General features: G+C 37.9%; 1 protein-coding gene across 1 annotated transcript; it reads right to left on the bottom strand.

Annotated features, from left to right (window-relative positions):
• Positions 1 to 1,012: 1,012 nt before the first annotated feature.
• On the bottom strand, positions 1,013 to 18,370 carry LOC121428461 (60 kDa SS-A/Ro ribonucleoprotein-like). The gene is made up of 6 exons (XM_041625076.1): positions 18,291 to 18,370; positions 9,784 to 10,378; positions 6,298 to 6,524; positions 4,988 to 5,272; positions 4,007 to 4,243; positions 1,013 to 2,373 (listed from the first exon to the last, which is right to left on the bottom strand). The coding sequence occupies exons 2-6, from the start codon at positions 10,313 to 10,315 to the stop codon at positions 2,074 to 2,076; spliced, it is 1,581 nt and encodes a 526-aa protein (XP_041481010.1). The 5' UTR covers positions 10,316 to 10,378; positions 18,291 to 18,370; the 3' UTR covers positions 1,013 to 2,073.
• Positions 18,371 to 19,181: the final 811 nt, after the last annotated feature.

The raw sequence follows: 19,181 nt of genomic DNA on the forward strand, positions 1-19,181 counted from the left end.
TATTGCATAATAATTTTTCAGTAATACAGTCATTACAGTGTCTGCTAGAATTTGATACTTTTGTTCCTTCACATGTGTTTTTATCCTAATGATCAACACTACATACATGTACAACACACATCAAAGTTTAAGATTTTGTATTTAAAGAGACAGGCCTCTGTAATGTTTATTCCTGTTTTATGTGAACATTTACCCATAATCAGGCTACTCGTACATGCATAACTTAACATGGATTATAAACGGTGTGTACTTAAATTAAGTTACTAGGTCAAGATTGAGAAATCTTATCATCATGCAAACATAATGCCGCCATGAAAACACAATATCTACATATCAAACAACTATGCACAGACTACTGCAATTTGTATTACTATCATTTGCAGTAAACACATAGAAAGTACTGCATTATTTAAAAACAAGTCATTTACATAAAGGTGTTCAAAGTTGGAAAAGAAAATCAATTTGCATAATTTCATTTAATATCCAAATAATTTCTTTAAAAAGAGGACCACAAAATTCAGACACAATGAATAAATGGTCTATTATTAACAATCTTAAATATATAACAATAATAACTCCCAAAACAGTGGTCTAATACTTTGGCACAGCCAAACGTTACACTGGAATTTTAATTTTACAAGTTTTTTTGACCAAAACAAGGCACAATTTTCTTTTTCTGCTCACTCGCAGACTCAACCACAATCACACCTATGGGCACGTAATGAAATCAATTTTGGTCAGTTTTCCAGGATGTATTTTGTGTAAATTGGAAACAGGGACCCACTATTCCATAATTGATAATAATTCTATAAATCAATAAAATAATAATCAGCAACTACTTTATCCATGATATTGGTCTGTTTGTAGCACTGTGAGCTAAAAACTCACCCCTAACATGCAGATTCTCCCCGATTGAGAAAACAATATTTTTCTTATTTTCATATGCAGAAATTCTTTCGACAATAAAAAGGCCGATAGCTATTATAAAGGTGATGATAATAAAACACTTTTCCTACATGTGAAGCCATGTTCTACTCAAGACTAAAAAGATTTGGCATGTCTGAGAGAGAAAGTAACCTCGCAGTAAAAAATTGGTAATAGTTACATGTTTTTTTCTTTAATAATCTGTGTGTACTGGTACGCGTTTTACTATGAATGTATGGCACAAACCCTGTTTCACAAACAAATTGATAAATGAGAAGTTTCTGTTATAAGCTACTGATATTGTGCCATTTTATTGGCTAAGTAAACATCTGTAACAGAATTTCTGGCATTTAGGCATTTATGACTGTGAATAAGTACGATTTTACATGGCAAATCTATCATTTCAAGTTTGATTGCAGATGCTCAAATAGGAGATTGCCCCCAAGATATCTAGACTATTAGGTTAGGGAAATAGTAATTAAAGCATTTAAAATCTAATGCTGGTAGCAATATGCAATTCATTGTCCATTTTCAAATCACAGATGAAGCAAAATATTATTGCCAGTTTTTGACCTGTAAGTAGGTTTAATTCAACCCATGATCTATTATTTCTTTACTGTGCTTCCTCCCCCCCCCCCCCATAGTATTCATGGTAAAGGAAAACAATTTCAAATACCATAACAGTTATGAATGATATTGAAGGTCAAAGGTACAGATGAATTTAATTAATCTCTATTGCGAGAGATTGTGTCACATTTGGCTATCTTAGATATTCCACAGCTTTAGACCATAGTTAAACTAGAGTTCCGAAAAAGGGCCTATGGCTTGTTTTTTACCAAAATTCATTATTTCATTAAAAATACCCGTCTGAAATTCACATTGAAGGGGAATTCACTGCACCTTTATTTTTCAGAGACCTTGGATGAGTCCTTTGCAAAAAGAAATGTTACACAACCGGTAGTTTCCGTGTAGGATTGGCATAGGTAAGAAGGAAGAAGTCCACTCCATGTATGGGCACCTGCCCTGAGCGCCACAGAAAGTACTTGCATGTGCCACAATTGCAATAACATAATATACTGAATCAAAGCATTCAGACATAATAATGATCATAATAAATATTGTTGCACTCTTTCAAATAGGTATCATGCATCACTGAAAATTCAGCGTCATACTTTGTAAGAGTTTGGCTGCCTGGCCATTAAATCCGGCTATATCAAGCATGCCTAGGTCCTCTGGGTTCGCCATGGAGAAGCTGTTGGACGTCATGGCAACGATGGCAACCTTGGCATCGATCTTCATGGCTTGGCGATACTGAGAAAGGGCATCTCCTGCCGACACATCTCCGCTGAAGGTCTCGCAGTCTGTGCACATGATGAACTGATCCACTGCTATCTTGTTCTTAGCAGCCCACAGCATTGGTTGAGCAAAGTCTGTTTGACCCATTGACAGCTGCAACAAAGGTCGTCAAAAATGTACAAAATTATAGAATAATACTTAACATATTGCAGTATAACATGAGAACATTCAAGAAACTGCAAGGAAAGCAAAGTTGCTAAAGTAAAGGGGCATCATTATGAAAACAATAATTTTGTCTGCGATTTTGCTGGACTGCTTACTACATTTTTGAACGTGTGTCGTTACTTGTATCTTGTGTATACTGTGGATATTTTATGCCTGTATATGTGATTGTGCGTTTTTAAAGAATCAAATAAGGGAGCTACATGTATTTTCATTATTATCGGGGAGAGTGATTTTCTGTTTCCTGGTATTTCCAGAAAATCTGTGTTGGTACTTCATTATTCCTGTAAAAATTTACATTTGCAAAATAAAATCAGTGTTTCTGCTGAGTACATGTTCTATGACATTTTAATTTTAGATCAAGTTTCAAGGGAATTACAGGTTTTCAGAAACGGAAAAGATAATTTTCAAGCGGACAATCCCTGTCCCTACATGATGAGCAAAAAAATAGAAAACATGGGGAAAAAGCTTTGTGTCATCTATTCTGAGGTGCACTCTTATTATCATCCCCCGCCTTTAGCTCGAGCTCCCATTTCCAGCGCCCAGTGCACACAAGGAATAAATCCGGCCTGGTACCCATTTACTACACCTGGGTTGGGTGCAGCACAATGTCAGGGGACTTTCTTACATGAAAAGAAAACCCAAATTGTGAATATAACAACTTGTCACAATGCCACATGTGTCCAAATTTATTCATTTCTGGATGCCAAAATATTGGCCTTTAGTTCTATAGCGGTTCTGTTGAGACTGGAGAATGAATTAAATATAATAATAACAAAGATGAAAGATAAATGGCTAAGAGCAATTGCTGCGAGTGACAGGTAAAAATGGCCAACCCTGGGGAAAAGAAACAGGTTTGAAACTGTGAGTTTAATCTCTACCCCTTTCTGTATCATGAATAAATGTTCTATAAAGTAATAAATGATGTTTGTGATTTTAAAGAGACAGCATACAATAAAACCTGGGGAGCGTTTCATGAAAGGACTTGTCGGACGTTTTATCCGACAAGTCCCATTTTATCCGACAGTTACTATAGTTACAGTGCCTCTCAGCCAATCAGAATCAGGGAAAGATGTCAGATCTGACAACTTGTCAGACAAAAATGTTGATGAAACGGTCCCCTGGGCGCCCTTTAAAAAGAACTACTACAAGAAATCTTGATTTCTATAAAGTAATAAATGATGTTTTGATTTTAAAGAGACCACATACAATAAAACCTGGGTGCCCTTTAAAAAGAACTACCAGTACTACAAGAAACCTTGATTTCTATCTCTTACCAAACCCTGTTACCATGGGTGTAGCAAAATTTACATGGTTGCTATCATTGGAAGGTTTTTATCTTTTTCTGTAACAGGTCCAACTGCTATTCCGCGGGGTTAGATTACAGTTAATCTACTTGCATCAAAATTCAAGACGTAAAAAATAATTTGGAATAAAGGAATAAAAATGACAATATATAATACATTCTAGATACGATTTTATGTCAGGACCCTCAAGGATAGCGATTTAGATTAATGGTGAGGCGTCCCCCGATTGAATAAAACTGAAAATAATTATCACAAACCTCTCCCATCTTTTTGACAGCATCCTCCAGTTTCATGTTAGCAGTGATGGGGATCTCTTTAAGCTCTGATGTGAAACCCATGATACGGCTGCCTTCTTCTTTCTTGGCGATCATCAGCGCGATGGTGGCAGCGGCCTCTCGGGCGGCGATATTCCTCGTTCCATTCACACCACTCAGCGCCATGGACGAGCTGACATCAACTGCAAGGAGATATCGCTTGCCGGTTTTTTCTGAGACCTGGATAGCAGAAACAAGGAATGCATGAGAGGAGGAGTCAGAATAGGAAAGCTTACACAATCTGAAATGAACAATTAAGGAATATTCTTTGCTCCCTGTATTTCTGTTTTCAAGGCCAGAGACTAATCCACTGGGCCACAATGCTCCACAAAGTAACCATAATTTCTTTGCACGTGACTTAGAAACTACCCATTTCTCTCCAGGTACATTCGAACAAACTCAATTATTACAGTTTACAACTTGCTCAGGCTTAAAAATAATTGATTATTATTTTCTGCATTCACATCAACCCTAACCAGACCTTTCAAGTGTAAGTTCTGAAAGTTATGAACATGTACAGTATGATCTAAGTAGCAGAAAAGGCATGTGATTCAAGATTGGTAGCTCTCCAAGCAATTATCCCAAGCGCCCTTACATGAAATGTTTTGTACATGACTTGTGATATGCTTTCACATTGCAAGAATACTTGAAACCTTGGAAAATATACCTCCAAATGTTCTTGTATCTTGACAAGTCCCCATGACTCAGCAGGTACATGTAGTCCTGGAATATCATGAATAATTTTCTTTCATACTCAGGCTGGCCAAAATACCAGGTATTTTCTGATCGGGGTAGGTCAAGGGGAACTTTCCAATTACAGGATACCTGGTATTCTTAGTTTTCCTGTTGGTCTGAACTATGAAAGGACCCTCTTATATCAATATCACATGAGTGAACTTTTTTTTTGGGGGGGGACTAACTCACCTCAAAAGCTTTATAGTAAGCTTCTGTCAAGGCTTTCATGAGTTCCTTGTTGATCTCCCAGTGTGCCTTGGTCTTCTCCACCTTCTTGGAGCGGTAGATGCGTTGCGCCATTAGTACACTAAACGGATGGACGTGCGCCTCCGACAGGTCCTTCGGTGTCTGCAATCGCCTGCATATCACTTCCACCTCAGGACTCTTCGGTTTGAACAGACCCATCGATGCTAGTCTCACAATGTTTTCTAGTATGGACTGCACAGACAAATGAGGGACTAGAGCTTTCCACACCTGTATATAGATAATTAGATATATTGGTGAGCTTTTAAAACCTTGTACCTCAAAATTTCACAATTTTGAAGACGGATCAGAAAAAAAAATATTTTCAGGATTATCACAATTTATGGCATGAAAATACACGTACATGTAGTCTCCTTATTCCTGTAAGGAACTCTTTCTAGGAAACAGAAAGTCGCTCCTACAATGCAATACATGTAGGTCCTACTAAGTTGTCCTAATTTGTTTTTAAACTTTGAGATATTTCATCCAAAGCTTGCTGATGATGAAATATTTCTGTTACAAGTATCATACTTAACATCCCCATTACAACATGTACATGGCTACACATAGCTGGAATTAAACCTTCAACCCTATCACCTAGTCATACATTCCACCAATTTACAAATAATGCATGCAGCCGAGTGTATTAGTGGAAATGCAAAGCTCATGAGGTTTATTTAGATAGGTGCCGCACTGTGTACAAGCCGCTGGTGGCAAGTGCCCAGTGTGAACCATCTGAAGAAACCGAGCTTTCTCTGCACTTACTTTTACGCATGACAGAGCAAGTGCATTATTTGTTTTATAAAATAGCAACACAGAAACAAATTCTTAAAAAGTTACGATACAGTTTTGCTGGACTTCTCCCGGGACTTCTACCGCACTGGCCTGCTTGAGCGTGCAATGTCAATTTTCGTTTCACACATTTTGCACTGCCATGCACGCACAAAAAAATTTGGATGTCATGTGACGCGTATTGGCCAATCGCCATGCTTGAAATAATACACCTATTATAAAATAGTTTCTAATCACTTTGCTGTAATAATGCATGCAGACTATAACCTATCATGAGAAAAAAGTTGTAAAAGAATAATAGACAGAGACATATATAATTATATTTTCACACAATTCATATTTCACTAAAAATGAATGAATGTATAAAAAAGTTTGGTTTTCTTTTGTAAGAATCGAATGTCGGATAATTGATACTTGAGTATTCACATCAGTGGCCCTTTAAAACAGTCTTACGCCATATTCACCTCTCTTGATTTGAGACTCTTGGTAGGAAGATGTTCCAGTGAGAGTTTGTGTTTCTCCACCAGCCCTGCCACTCTCTCCAAGTCCTCCTCCTTCCGAAGACCATCGACATCCTTGAGGAACTCTGTCAACGCCTTGGTGCTGTCATCTGCTCCCTCGGTGGGCTGAGACTCTAACACGACTTTCAAACCCCGCATGATGTACTTCAACACCAGAGCAGTACCTGAACCTTCATAACAGGGGAAGGGAAAAAAGACAAAATAATAAATTAATACACATATATTAAAGTTTACAGTAAGTACCGGAAAAAAAATTATTCATTAAAAAAATGAACTTAAATTTCAAAATACAAATACTTTTACATTTCATTTTCAACAAACTGATATCCTCTGATTTTGTACAGAGCTTCAAAAAATATAATGCACATGAATGCTCACACAATTGATGCCAAATACCTTCCTACAGAAACCTGATATAACTCTTACATGTAGGAATATCAAGCCCAAGACTTATTTTGTGATTTTTGTCCTTCATTTCATAATGATTTTCATGACACTGACTGACTTCCCCTGCCCCCATAGGATTTAGAATGCAGCTTGCCTTCAAAATTATTACTGTAAGTGCTGGCCAAAGGGGGGACTCAGTCCTGGAACAGTACCCCCTGCTGTGATAATGTGAGCTATTCTGCATGCTTGTACTACAAAACATTGTTTTTAAATGTACAGCGTACATGTATGTACATGTACACAGGGGCGGACCCAGAATTTTCCAAAACGGGGGGGGGGGGGGGTGGGGCGGGCCGGAGTCATTTGTCATTTTGGACAATTTTGACAAGCAAAACAAAAATAATGGTCCTCACTTGTTTAATATTAATGACATATCCCCATACATGTAATTTTCTTTTGTGCCTCTCAACTCTCAAGGGGGGGGGGCAGGGGCTGGATGTGCCTCTATATACCTGGCGGCACTGCATGTGTATACAAAATATTGATCGCTTGCAGTCAATAAGAATCCTGAAAATCAAAATGATTTCCTGGGAAAAGCTAAATGTATAAATTTAGAGTGACCCACTTAAAACTGAAAAGTTATCACAAATACTCTTTCCCCTCCAAGTCACCCCATGACCACTCCCTCGCTCAGCCTCACTAGACAGTCCAGCCACCCCCACAAGACAAACAAGTCCGAGTAATTTAAAGGTCAAGTCCACCTCAGAAAAATGTTGATTTGAATCAATAGAGGAAAATCAGACAAGCACATTGCTGAAAATGTCATCAAAATCAGATGTAAAATAACAAAATTATGATATTTCAAAGTTTCGCTTATTTTCAACAAAGTAGTTACATGTATATGAACGAGCCAGTTACATCCAAATGAGAGAGTCAATGATGTCACTCACTCACTATTTCTTTTTTTTTTTTGAATTATACAATATTTCAATTTTTACGAATTCGATGATTAGGACCTCCTTGCCTGAAGCATAAAATGTTAAATAATGGAATTCCACATGTTCAGAGAGAAATGAAACTTCAATTCACATGACAATGACGAGAAAATAAAAATATTTCATATAATAAAATACAAAAGAAATAGTGAGTGAGGGATGTCATCAGTTCCTTATTTGCATACCGACCTAGATGTGCATATCAGTAAAATGAAGCGAAAATTTAAAATGCCATAACTTTCTTATTTTACATCCGATTTTGATGAAATTTTCAGTATTATCCTTGCTGAATTTTTCTCTTTTTATTAAAATCAAGTTTTTGTTGGGGTGGACTTGTCCTTTAAAGAGATTATTTGTCATTTGGAAGAGAGTCTGAGTGAAAACGTAACACTCCTGAGTCAGATTTAAGATTATCTGCCTTCATCACTAAAGAGTGCGTTCACATAATGAATTATGTTTGCATCTCCTCCCCCCCCCCCCTGCGCCCCGGTCCATACACCTCTACCAGACGTCAATCAAAGAAATCATTGAACACATTCGAAGATTTGAAATAGCATCATAGATAGATTCTCTGCCTTCATCACTAAGGCTGCCTTCAGCTTCATACTTATTTTTGTATCCTATCACCTCCCCCCCCCCATAACCTTAAAAAGAAAAAAACATCTCACCTAAGAAATTATTTCACAGGTTATTGTCTATTTGGAGAGAGTCTGAGTGAAATAGCTACACTCCAAAAAGAAAATTCTCTGCCTTCATCACTAAGGGTGCGTTCACACTAAACACACTATTATGCATAATTTTGCAGGCAAAAAAAGCATATACATGTATGAACAACCTTGGAAACATAGTTTGAAGAGTAGTTCACATCATGACCCATGCCCATATTTTTTGGCTCAAGAGATCTTAGAACGAGGGGTGATTTCCAACGCACTTGAGAAGTTGATACTTAAACCATCCTTTAGTTAAAAAAAACCTGAAAAATCTAGGCTTCCATGTTACATGTACATGTAGTTACCAATTACATGTAGGCCTTATTATAAGTCTGAACAAATGGGCCTTTAGTTTATACATGAAACTTATAAAGTTATAATACACTGTATTAAAAATTAACATAAAACTTCATTATTGATACTGTTGCATACATATTTGGTCTAGAAAGTAAAAAGGTTTCAAAATGCATTTTTGTATGAAAAGTTCTTCACAACAAAGAATCCAACAAGATCTATATTTCGAGCCAAACCTATTTAAAACGCCTATTCTAAGCCCTTAAATATGAGCCTAAACACACCCTACAGTAAGACATGCTGGTATGTGAGGCATGCTGAGTTGAGGGGAGAGGATAAAGGTGTGAGCAATGAGGAAATGACATTTCTGTCTGTCAATGTGCACTGGGTCACATTCATCTCATTCAAGGAGATACACCATCAAGACAATCAAATAAACTATTAAAAAAAATGATTTCTAGTATGTAATATACTATTACTAGGAAAATACAATATGATATGCAAACAATAGTTTTGGAAACAATACATGTACATGCATCAAATACATGAACCATTAAGCAAAACAATGACAAAATTTCTTATGCACTGCATAATTTACTAAAGCTTCTTTTAATGATGTGCTCTCCCATTCAGCACATGGGCCCTATTCATTCAAACAAAGCTTATTGATTGATCAAAAGATACATTTTAATAATTGATTATTCACAATCAATAATAGCAATTAGCTCTAATATCAATCACTATTTAGCTTGTTAAAGGGCCTCTAAATAAGTACAAACAGACATTATGCTTGGCATCTGGCAGAGATTATTGACTGCTTTGTGGCAAGTTCTGATTTTTGTATTTGGCATTTGAATGTACATGTACATGTATCATGTACACACAAATTGAAAATAGTGGAGTATTTCATGACTCGAGATTTGTAAACGTGTAAGTTGAACAAAGTAGTGATCAAAAGTAAGGATATTATATTAATTTAATCAAGTGACCAGGTTGAAAAATAAATATAAATTATACATGTTTTTGCAAGTTTTTAAGCTTACCTTCTGCTGGAGGTTTGACATGAGCTAGTCGTATGAGATCTCGATGTGACCATCCACAACGCTGCTTGCACCCTGTAACCAGCCGCGCCAACTCCTGGCCATCTTTGCCACAATACCAATTACATATTGCTTTCCTCTGCATGCGTCCCCAGCCTGTCCCCTCCCCACCCTTCTCCACCCCGTCAACAAAGCGAAAGAGTCCAGACGCAGTTGGGCACAGCTGACCTAGTTCATTATACAGGGCCTTCTTGGCAGTCGAGTCCTTGCTCCTTGCAATGCAAACCAATACTTTCATGTAGGAGTCCTCATGTACTACGTGTCCAGCCTTGGAAAACTTTAGAAGTTCTTTGACAATATCTCCTCCTCGACCTTCCTCTAGGATCTTCTGCGTGCATTCTGGAAGGGGATTCCCCTTCGGTTCTTTGTTTACAACGTAGTATGTTCCGTTTGTTTGTCCCATACAGAGGTACCGTCTGAGGGTGACCAGGTCCGAGTTGACCCCTATGTTGTTCGTCTGATCTTCAGAAGCCATCTTTGGTTGAGTTCAAAGGTCAGGCAAACTCAAAGCAAACTGAAGAACGTTTATCCTTGTGGTCTGCAAATTACAGAGGGAAAGACAGGGAGAAAACAGAGTTAGACTGCACTCTTTTCAGCAAACATATTTTATTTCAGTTTGTTTTATAATTTGGAAAATACATGTGCAAAGGGAATTCACACACCTTCAGATGGACTGGAAATGTTTTACTAAAATTCCCCCCAAAATGTTAATCACCAGACCAACCATGGGTGAAAAACTTTTTAACTACATGTATAACTTTTTTTTTTCACAGCCAGGTATAATATAATCAGTATCTATGGAAAAAGAAAAATTAAACCTGCTGAACACTACTTGATTTCAGTACTGTATGTATGTTTTCCATAGACCTTTAATAGCCTGAGTTACTACATGTACCTCTGGCATAGGGCCCAAAGGGTTAACTTATGAAAGACTTACTTTGAAGGAACAATAAGATGTCATCAGCATATTACTGTGTGAATCATCACCTCTATTAATGCAACATCCTGTGCAAGCATCTCACAGTAATACCACACAAATCTTTCCTATTTTTGCACTCATTTGTATCACAAGTTCCAAACCTACATGTTGAAGTCAAAGTAGCTTCTATTCCTTTGATCTGCTCTACACAAACAAAGCCTGAATTACAGGAGCATTTCATGTTGAAAATTGTCAAAAGCTACTGAAATCCTTGCATCTGATTGGCTGAAAGAATTATTTTGCTTAAAATCACTGATTAATGAAATGCCCCCAGGTGTACATGTAGATCCAGGATTTCATTTGAGGGAGTGCTTAATACAGAAAAAGGGTTAATTCCGTACAACTCTCTCACAAGCAAACAGGTTACAGGCAAAAAATGTGCCCGACTCATGCCGTAAGCACTGTTTATAGCTAATTCAATTTTCATGTACGGCCGCCTTTTTAAATGTGTGTGTACAATTTTTCACTTGAATCTTGAAATGTATAACAAATCATGCAACTATATTATTCTAATGATAGAACAGAGGGCTTACACTGTACAAAAAAAACATGTGCATAAAATACAATCACTCTTGAAATTCCAACTAATTGGCAAAGGCAGACAAGCACTTTAAAAGAACCTTTATTACCAGTGATTTATCATATTTACACTTCATGTCATTAAAGTGTATAATGCTACTTGAAATCAGTAACTTTTATTCAGGTTAATCACATAAAGTTTAAATCACAGTTTATGTTTTATTCTCCGAAGTATTAACCTACATGTACTTGTTATGTGATTGAAAATTAATCAATTGAAATAATCAAGTGCCATTCCTTTATTAGTGATTTTAATGCCTGAAGTTCAAATATTCAGCTCAGATAACATAATTTTTTTTTCATAAGCATCCACACTCAACCAGGCATTATGGCTCAGTGGTAGACCCTCCACCTTACAAACGGAAGGCCATGGGTTCCAGCCCTAGCCAAGTCCTACCAAAGACTCGAAAAATGGGACCTCAACGTTTGAGAATGGAGAAGTGGCTCCCTTGGTAAATAAGAGTTATGATTATTATCAAATCACATTCTTTTAACCCTATCTAGCAGGGGGGAGGGGATTTTTTCACAATAAATCTGTACTGGTAATGCTGGAAGACAACACCACAACATTTTATGACTTTTTTCCTTCAATTCTCTGTGCAACTTTTAAGACCAAATTTATGACACAGGGGTACATGCGATTTTAAAGTTACACAACATTTTGTATAAAGTGCATGTCAGACCCAAAATTGTTCAATAAAGTGGTATTATGTACAATCCAATGCAAATTCTGTACACATAAGGCCTATACATGTATAGCCAAATTTAAAAAATGTATGTGTATCTGTTTTTTTTACTTTTGCTGCTTAAAGACAATTGATTTTATGCTATTTATGTTTTGAATAGTGTCGCAAATGATATCCATAACAAAAAACATAAACCCTAAAAACAAAGGAATAAATAATTGAAAAAAAACTAATAAAAAACATACATGCAAGAAAAAAAAATTACACTGCCATTTTTTCAATATCTGATAAGAATCCTGAAAAGAGTGTTTAGGCCAAAATTAGGCAGTTTTGGAGTAATATTTGAGAAATTTCAGCTAAACTATATATGCATTAATTAGCATAATCAATTCATGAAAAATAAAATTTAATAATTTTGGGAAATTAACTATCCAATCATGAGGGATGTACATGCAAATTTTTTGCAAAAAAGGGGGGAGCAAAAAAGGTCCCCCAGCCTATGCAATTTCAAAATAGGTCAGGCTATACATGTACAGGGTTAAATCCTGCCTCTTCTTTCTGAAGTCCACAAGAAAGATTCGCCCTCCTCTCCACTTTCATTTCACCTAAATCGCTCAACCTCTTCCCCCCTCCCATCCTCCTCCTCCTCTCAACATCCTCTGCTTCCCCCTCCTTGTCATCCCACCCACCCCCTCATTGTCCTTATCCTCATCCACCTCCCCTACCATTCATTCTCCTAATCCCCCACCATCTCTTCTAACCTCCTTCTAGCCTCCTTCTAATCTCTCGACTCGGTCATAGTCCAAGGTCCAAGTTTTTGTGCGCGTCACGTATAGGACATTGCAGAAGCTCGGGATGCAGAAAAAAAAATTTCAAGTTGAGAATTCTCTGACAGTGTATCATTTGACAGGGCTCGACACTAGCGGCGGTCCGACGGTCCCAGACCGGTAAAAATCGCTGTTGGGCCAGTAGATTTTCAGAAATTGGAAGATTTACTGGTCCGACATGACCAGTAAAAAATATCATTGTCGGGCCAGTAATTTTTCCAAAAATAGCAAGATTTAAGGGTCCGACATGACCAGTAATAAAAACCATTGTTGGGCCAATAACTTTTCCAGAAATGGTCAAATTCACAGCAAACCATTTCCCCCGTTAAATTCTGCAATTCACACACAGAATACACACAGAATGAATCGCACGTGTTACTAGAGTACTATACAGCATGCATACAGTGTACATGTAGTCAGCCACACAATCCACATGGTGAATTCTCCACTGGCCGCACGAACGAAGCCTGGCTAAACTCTGGCAGAAATCTCTCACAGAACTGTCAAATTCACGGTTCATACTCATGAAAGGCTCTTATAATGTCCATATTTCCTAAAAATTGGAGTAACTCTGTCATCTGTAAGCAGTAAAAGGGTAAATTTTCACTTCTGTTTGGTTCAAACAGATCGGGTCTCGGGTGGTATCGTCTGAATACATATTAGCCCCACATATGCATTTATGTGTGTGTTGATACACTTGGTTTCTGACTTTCTTTCGTAGCTATTTTAATTGAGCCAAAAAAGAAACATAAATTATTTATGATAATAGTTTTAGCTTTCTTCCTCTGTTTTCTTCCTGTTTTCTTTCCTTCTTTCTTTTCAATCTTTCTTTTAATTTTTTTCTCTATTTCTTTCCTTCCTTCTTTCCTTCCTTCTCTCCTTCCTTCTTTCCTTCCTTCTTTCCTTCCTTCCTTCTTTCTTTCCTTCCTTCTTTCCTTCCTTCCTTCCTCCTTTCCTCCCTTCTTTCCTTCCTTCTTTCATTCCTTCTTTCCTTCCATCCTTTCTTTCTTACTTTCCTTCCTTCTTTCCTTCCTTCTTTCCTTCCTTCTTTCCTCCCTTCTTTCCTCCCTTCCTTCCTTCCATCCTTTCTTTCTTTCTTACTTTCCTTCCTTCTTTCCTTCCTTCCTTCCTTCTTTCCTTCCTTCTTTCCTTCCTTCTTTCCTTCCTTCTTTCCTTCCTTCTTTCCTTCCTTCTTTCCTTCCTTCTTTCCTTCCTTCTTTCCTTCCTTCCTTCTTTCCTTCCTTCTTTCCTTCCTTCTTTCCTTCCTTCTTTCCTTCCTTCTTTCCTTCCTTCTTTCCTTCCTTCCTTCTTTCCTTCCTTCTTTCCTTCCTTCCTTCCTTCTTTCCTTCCTTCCTTCTTTCCTTCCTTCCTTCCTCCTTTCCTCCCTTCTTTCCTTCCTTCTTTCCTCCCTTCTTTCTTTCCTTCTTTCCTTCCTTCTTTCCTTCCTTCCTTCCATCCTTTCTTTCTTTCTTACTTTCCTTCCTTCTTTCCTCCCTTCTTTCCTCCCTTCCTTCCTCCCTCCTTCCTTCCATCCTTTCTTTCTTACTTTCCTTCCTTCCTTCTTTCCTTACTTCTTTCCTTCCTTCTTTCCTTCCTTCCATCCTTTCTTCCTTCCTTCTTTTCTTCCTTCCATCCTTCCTTCCTTTCCTTCCTTCCTTCCTCCTTTCCTTCCTTCTTTCTTTCCTTCCATCCTTTCTTTCTTACCTTCCTTCCTTCCATCCTTTCTTTCTTTCTTACTTTCCTTCCTTCTTTCCTTCCTTCCTTCTTTCCTTACTTCTTTCCTTCCTTCTTTCCTTCCATCCTTTCTTTCTTTTTGACTTTCCTTCCTTCTTTCCTTCTTTCTTTCTTTCTTTCTTACTTTCCTTCCTTCTTTCCTTCCTTCTTTCCTTACTTCTTTCCTTCCTTCTTTCCTTCCATCCTTTCTTTCTTTCTGACTTTCCTTCCTTCTTTCCTTCTTTCTTTCTTACTCTCTTCGTTTCTGTCTTGCTTTCTTTTTGTCCTTCATTCCTTCGTTTTACGGGGGGGGGGGTCACGAAAGGCTAGAAAAATAAACTTGCGCCTTTTTTTTAATGTTTTCTTTACTTTTTGGGACCAGTAGATTTTAGGTTCGGACCAGTAAAAATTTGAAAAACTGGGTATCTACTGGTCCGACATGAATAGGTTGGACCAGTAGAAAAAATGTGTTAGTGTGGAGCCCTGCATTTGATAACTTGTAACTCAGTGTGATAAAAGTCACAACACCCTATCTAAGGCAAATTTTATGTCATAAGGCAAAACCCACTAAATTACAGACTCAAATTAATGACACGTTACATGTACGACATGGGACATTTTGTCCCCATAGAGAACATACATAAATATAATTTAAAATATGAAAATACAGGTAACATAAGAATTTTTCTTTTAAAATGTTCTATTGAGACATATTTGATATGACTCAAAAGGGAAATATGCCATTTAAACAATTTTTTGGTTTGACACATTACGTATGGGACATTTTGTCCCCATAGAGAACATACATGTACACACACAAATTTCCCCCTAATCTTAAAAACAATATAATTTAAAATAATACAGGTAACATAAGAATTTTTTCTTTTAAAAAGTTCTATTGAGACATATTTGATATTCATGACTCAAAAGGGAGATACACCATTTTAACAATTTTTTTCTTGTTTTTCATGATTTCATGAATTTTTCATGTACATGTATTTATATTTTTAATATTCTTCCATTTTCACAATTGTATTTGCTTCAATTGTTTTTATTAATCAGTATTTACAATAAATCAGTCTTTAGAAACTAACGAAAAATAAATAACTGAGTTTTAAGAGCACTATTGAAATTTGTTTTTCTCCATTCACTTTGTACAAAAATCTTTCCCCTGACATTGCATGTAAATGTCTGATATGTGTCCCATACGTAACAATTTTTAGAATTAGATTAACTTCTAATTAAAAAGTAAACTATATTTTTGAAACTTTTTGTGGTATAACATTTAATACCTCACTAAATTAGAACTTCCCAGAGATGGAACAATACAAGCATTGTACTCTGAGAAATAACTAAAAGAAAAAAAACTCCTAAAAATGTTAGGTATGGGACATTCCATCCTTGGACAAGACCTCATTTGTATAATAATTAGATGACACCATCACCCCCCCCCCAGTAATAAGATGTTGGGGGTCCATGACATGTCCCATCTATGACTAAATCTCATAAGTTTTGTTTTGATTTTCTATGAATTTTTATAATTGTCCCAAACATTGTATTTACATCCATTTTATTTTACACCGTAGTCCATACCCCCGGGAGGGGGGGGCACTCAGTATATAATGCATAGTTCGTATGTGCCGCGGAGGGGACCCCCATTTTTACACTCAAAATTTTGTTCCAAGGCATAGCATTTTTGGTCTTATTGAGAAAAAGAACAAAGAAAGCCGCTCCTGGGCATAGCATTTTCTTCTTATCGAGAAAAAGAAGAAAGAAATCCGCTCCAAAGCTTCGTATATTTTTCATTACGCAGTTCCGGTAGCATTGATCTGCTATTAAGGAGCTGCAATTTTGGTGACTTTCTGAGACCATCGCCTCAGCACGAGCGCACCCGGCGGAGGCCACGCCAGCTGCATCATGCACGATTGCCCGTTCCAAAGGGATGCATAAGCACTCACACGCTGGAGATTCGTTCCAAGGAGCAAGGACCCCCGTTTTCACAAACACCTGTCATGCCTGTAGTTCCGAAGCCGTTCCAAGAACCCTCCTTTTTACAGTAAGCCCGCTCCAAGGCCCTCGTGTTTTTGCCTCGCCCGCGGCACACCACTACCACTTTTTTGGTCGAGTGCCTCCCCCCGGGTCCATACCACAATGATGGGGTGACCAAAAATTGCAGATTTAACAAATTATCATGAAGCTGATTTCAATCAAAAATTTCTTACACCTCACACACAATCAAAAATCATAAATACCAAATAGAATGCAAGTGCCCCCCCCCCTCCGCGGCCGCAACTAGGGTGCAGGCCAAGCTTCCAAGCAAAGTCTGAATGAGAAATCGACAGCCATTCGTGATCACTGTATTTTATTAGGGTGTCTGGAGAAAAAAATTATTTTTCTTATTTCAAGAAAATATCACATTTTCTTTGTGAATTCGAAGAGAAATGACCTTCAGACTGACAGAAATGTAACATTTTTGAAAAAAATCCAATTATTGGCTGCAAAAAAGAAGAATGAAATTAGGTCAATTTTCAGCATTTCTCTGCCATAGACTGTGTAGTTAAGAAATGGACACACACAAATCCAAATTTTTAGCTTCTGAGAGCTGTTGTAAATTTATTATTAATGCCAAAAACTTGTCCACAAAGTGTCATATAGGATTTTTATGCTCTTTCTGATGGTATGATTTTTATAAAGATTTGGAAACCAGATCACAATGAAAAATTGCGACAAAGTGAAAAAATTTTGCAAAACAGAAATTTCATTTTCCCATAGAAAACGCATGGGGAAATGGCAATCTCAACACACACAGAAATAAGGGTTTGCAATTTATCTCTAAATCCTCATTTAATATGATCATATAAACTTGTCCTTACTGTCAAAAGAAGCCCCTGAATTTACTCTTTCCATACATGCCAAACACAAGTTCATAATCAATTCAGATCACATTTTTCTAGTAGCCTGAACTTCCCGAAAAACATGTGCCATATTTTCCCCTAAATCAGCCTGTTTTATGCTGACACTTTTCAGTGTGGCTTCAGACACCCTAATTTTATTGAGAAAGCGGTGGTAGACGCAATGCCATTGACCTATCGGCCGGTGCGAAAGTGAAATAGCGCTCTCACCGGCCTTGCCGGCCACTTATCTAGATTCTAGTTTTTACTTGTCTTGGGCTTGGCCCACTTGGGCCTGGCTGGGCATCCCACCAATTCATCATGTTCTCATACAAGTTTGAATTACAACCATGCATGTCCATGGCATGCAACCATGAATGCATGCTACATATTGGCCTTGGGCACCGCTTAGTACCGGTACTAGTAGTGGAAGTGGCGTGGAAGTCGAGCGATGATCTCGCAAAGAAAACTCAATACACAGCGGTCCTGTTTTCAGCCCAGCGTGCCAATTGCCTGGCCTGGCTGGCAAGCGCCTAGCATCGCATCTAAATGGCTCGGCCTGGGCCCGCTGCTATGCCTCGCAATGACACGCCCGTGCCCAGTCCATTTTCCCGGCTCGCACACACGCCAAAAAACACACCCTGACACACAAATTACGGACAATTATACTCGAATGAGCTAATTAAAACATTTCAAGGGATGCCTGATACAATATTTCAAAACATAGAAAATATATTGATAAAAGAATAATGTTTAAATCTCAAAAACAAGATACCTTGTTCAGGGAGCTTCTCAAAATTCCTTCCTCGTATGCCAAAACACTATTCATGACGTCACTTCCGATATCCTTTTTTTTTCTTGGAGGTCTAAGGCTGCGTTTATGCGACCTCAACCCAGAATCATGATTGGAATCACGATTTGAATCATGATTCAAAACAGCAACATGAATCACGATCCGACAGAATCAGCGTTTATACGACCATCTTTCTAACGCTGTTTCTCCCTGAATTCGGGGCGATCCAGTGCGCATCACAGTGCGCAGTTTGACCCAAGAAGTATAGGTCAACATTTTCGCGCGTGTTTCTAACTTCACGTCGGCTGCTAGATTTTTGCTGCCACCGGAGCTAACGCGCGATCGTTTGTGCAAGTGCAACTCGGCTTCCGAAAAATAAATCTTTTACTTCCAGAATTCCGTGTATTGTACCTCGTATTGTTTTTGTTTACTTGTATTCAATCTTGTCGGTTCATCAAAAATGGTGTTCGGTAGCCGTAGTACTGGGCACGAATTCTGTTAATTTTGTCTCGACAGGCGGTGCCACATCTCCGTTGAAATCCCTCCCTTGCAAGCGCCGCTGAAAGGGACTCGTAGATCGTCTTATATTTCTGTGAATCCCGGTAAGGGATGCTTGTGCTTCAGGCTGAGCCCAAAGCACAAGCAGAGCCCTGAGTTCGTCGTCAGTCCAATTTGTGCCTTTGGAACTTGAAGACATGATTGATGAAAACAGTGAAATCAGGGTGACCAGACGTCCCGTATTTCCCGGGATTGTCCCGTATTTCAGAATATTGAACAAAAACATTTAAAAGTGACGAATTTTCATTAAATAACCAACAGCTGACGAAGCAGGGACAACAATTAAATCGATAACTGTAAACTTTTGCAAGTTCT

Source organism: Lytechinus variegatus, chromosome 15 (genome assembly GCF_018143015.1).
Source record: "Lytechinus variegatus isolate NC3 chromosome 15, Lvar_3.0, whole genome shotgun sequence".
Taxonomy (NCBI): Eukaryota; Metazoa; Echinodermata; class Echinoidea; order Temnopleuroida; family Toxopneustidae; genus Lytechinus; species Lytechinus variegatus.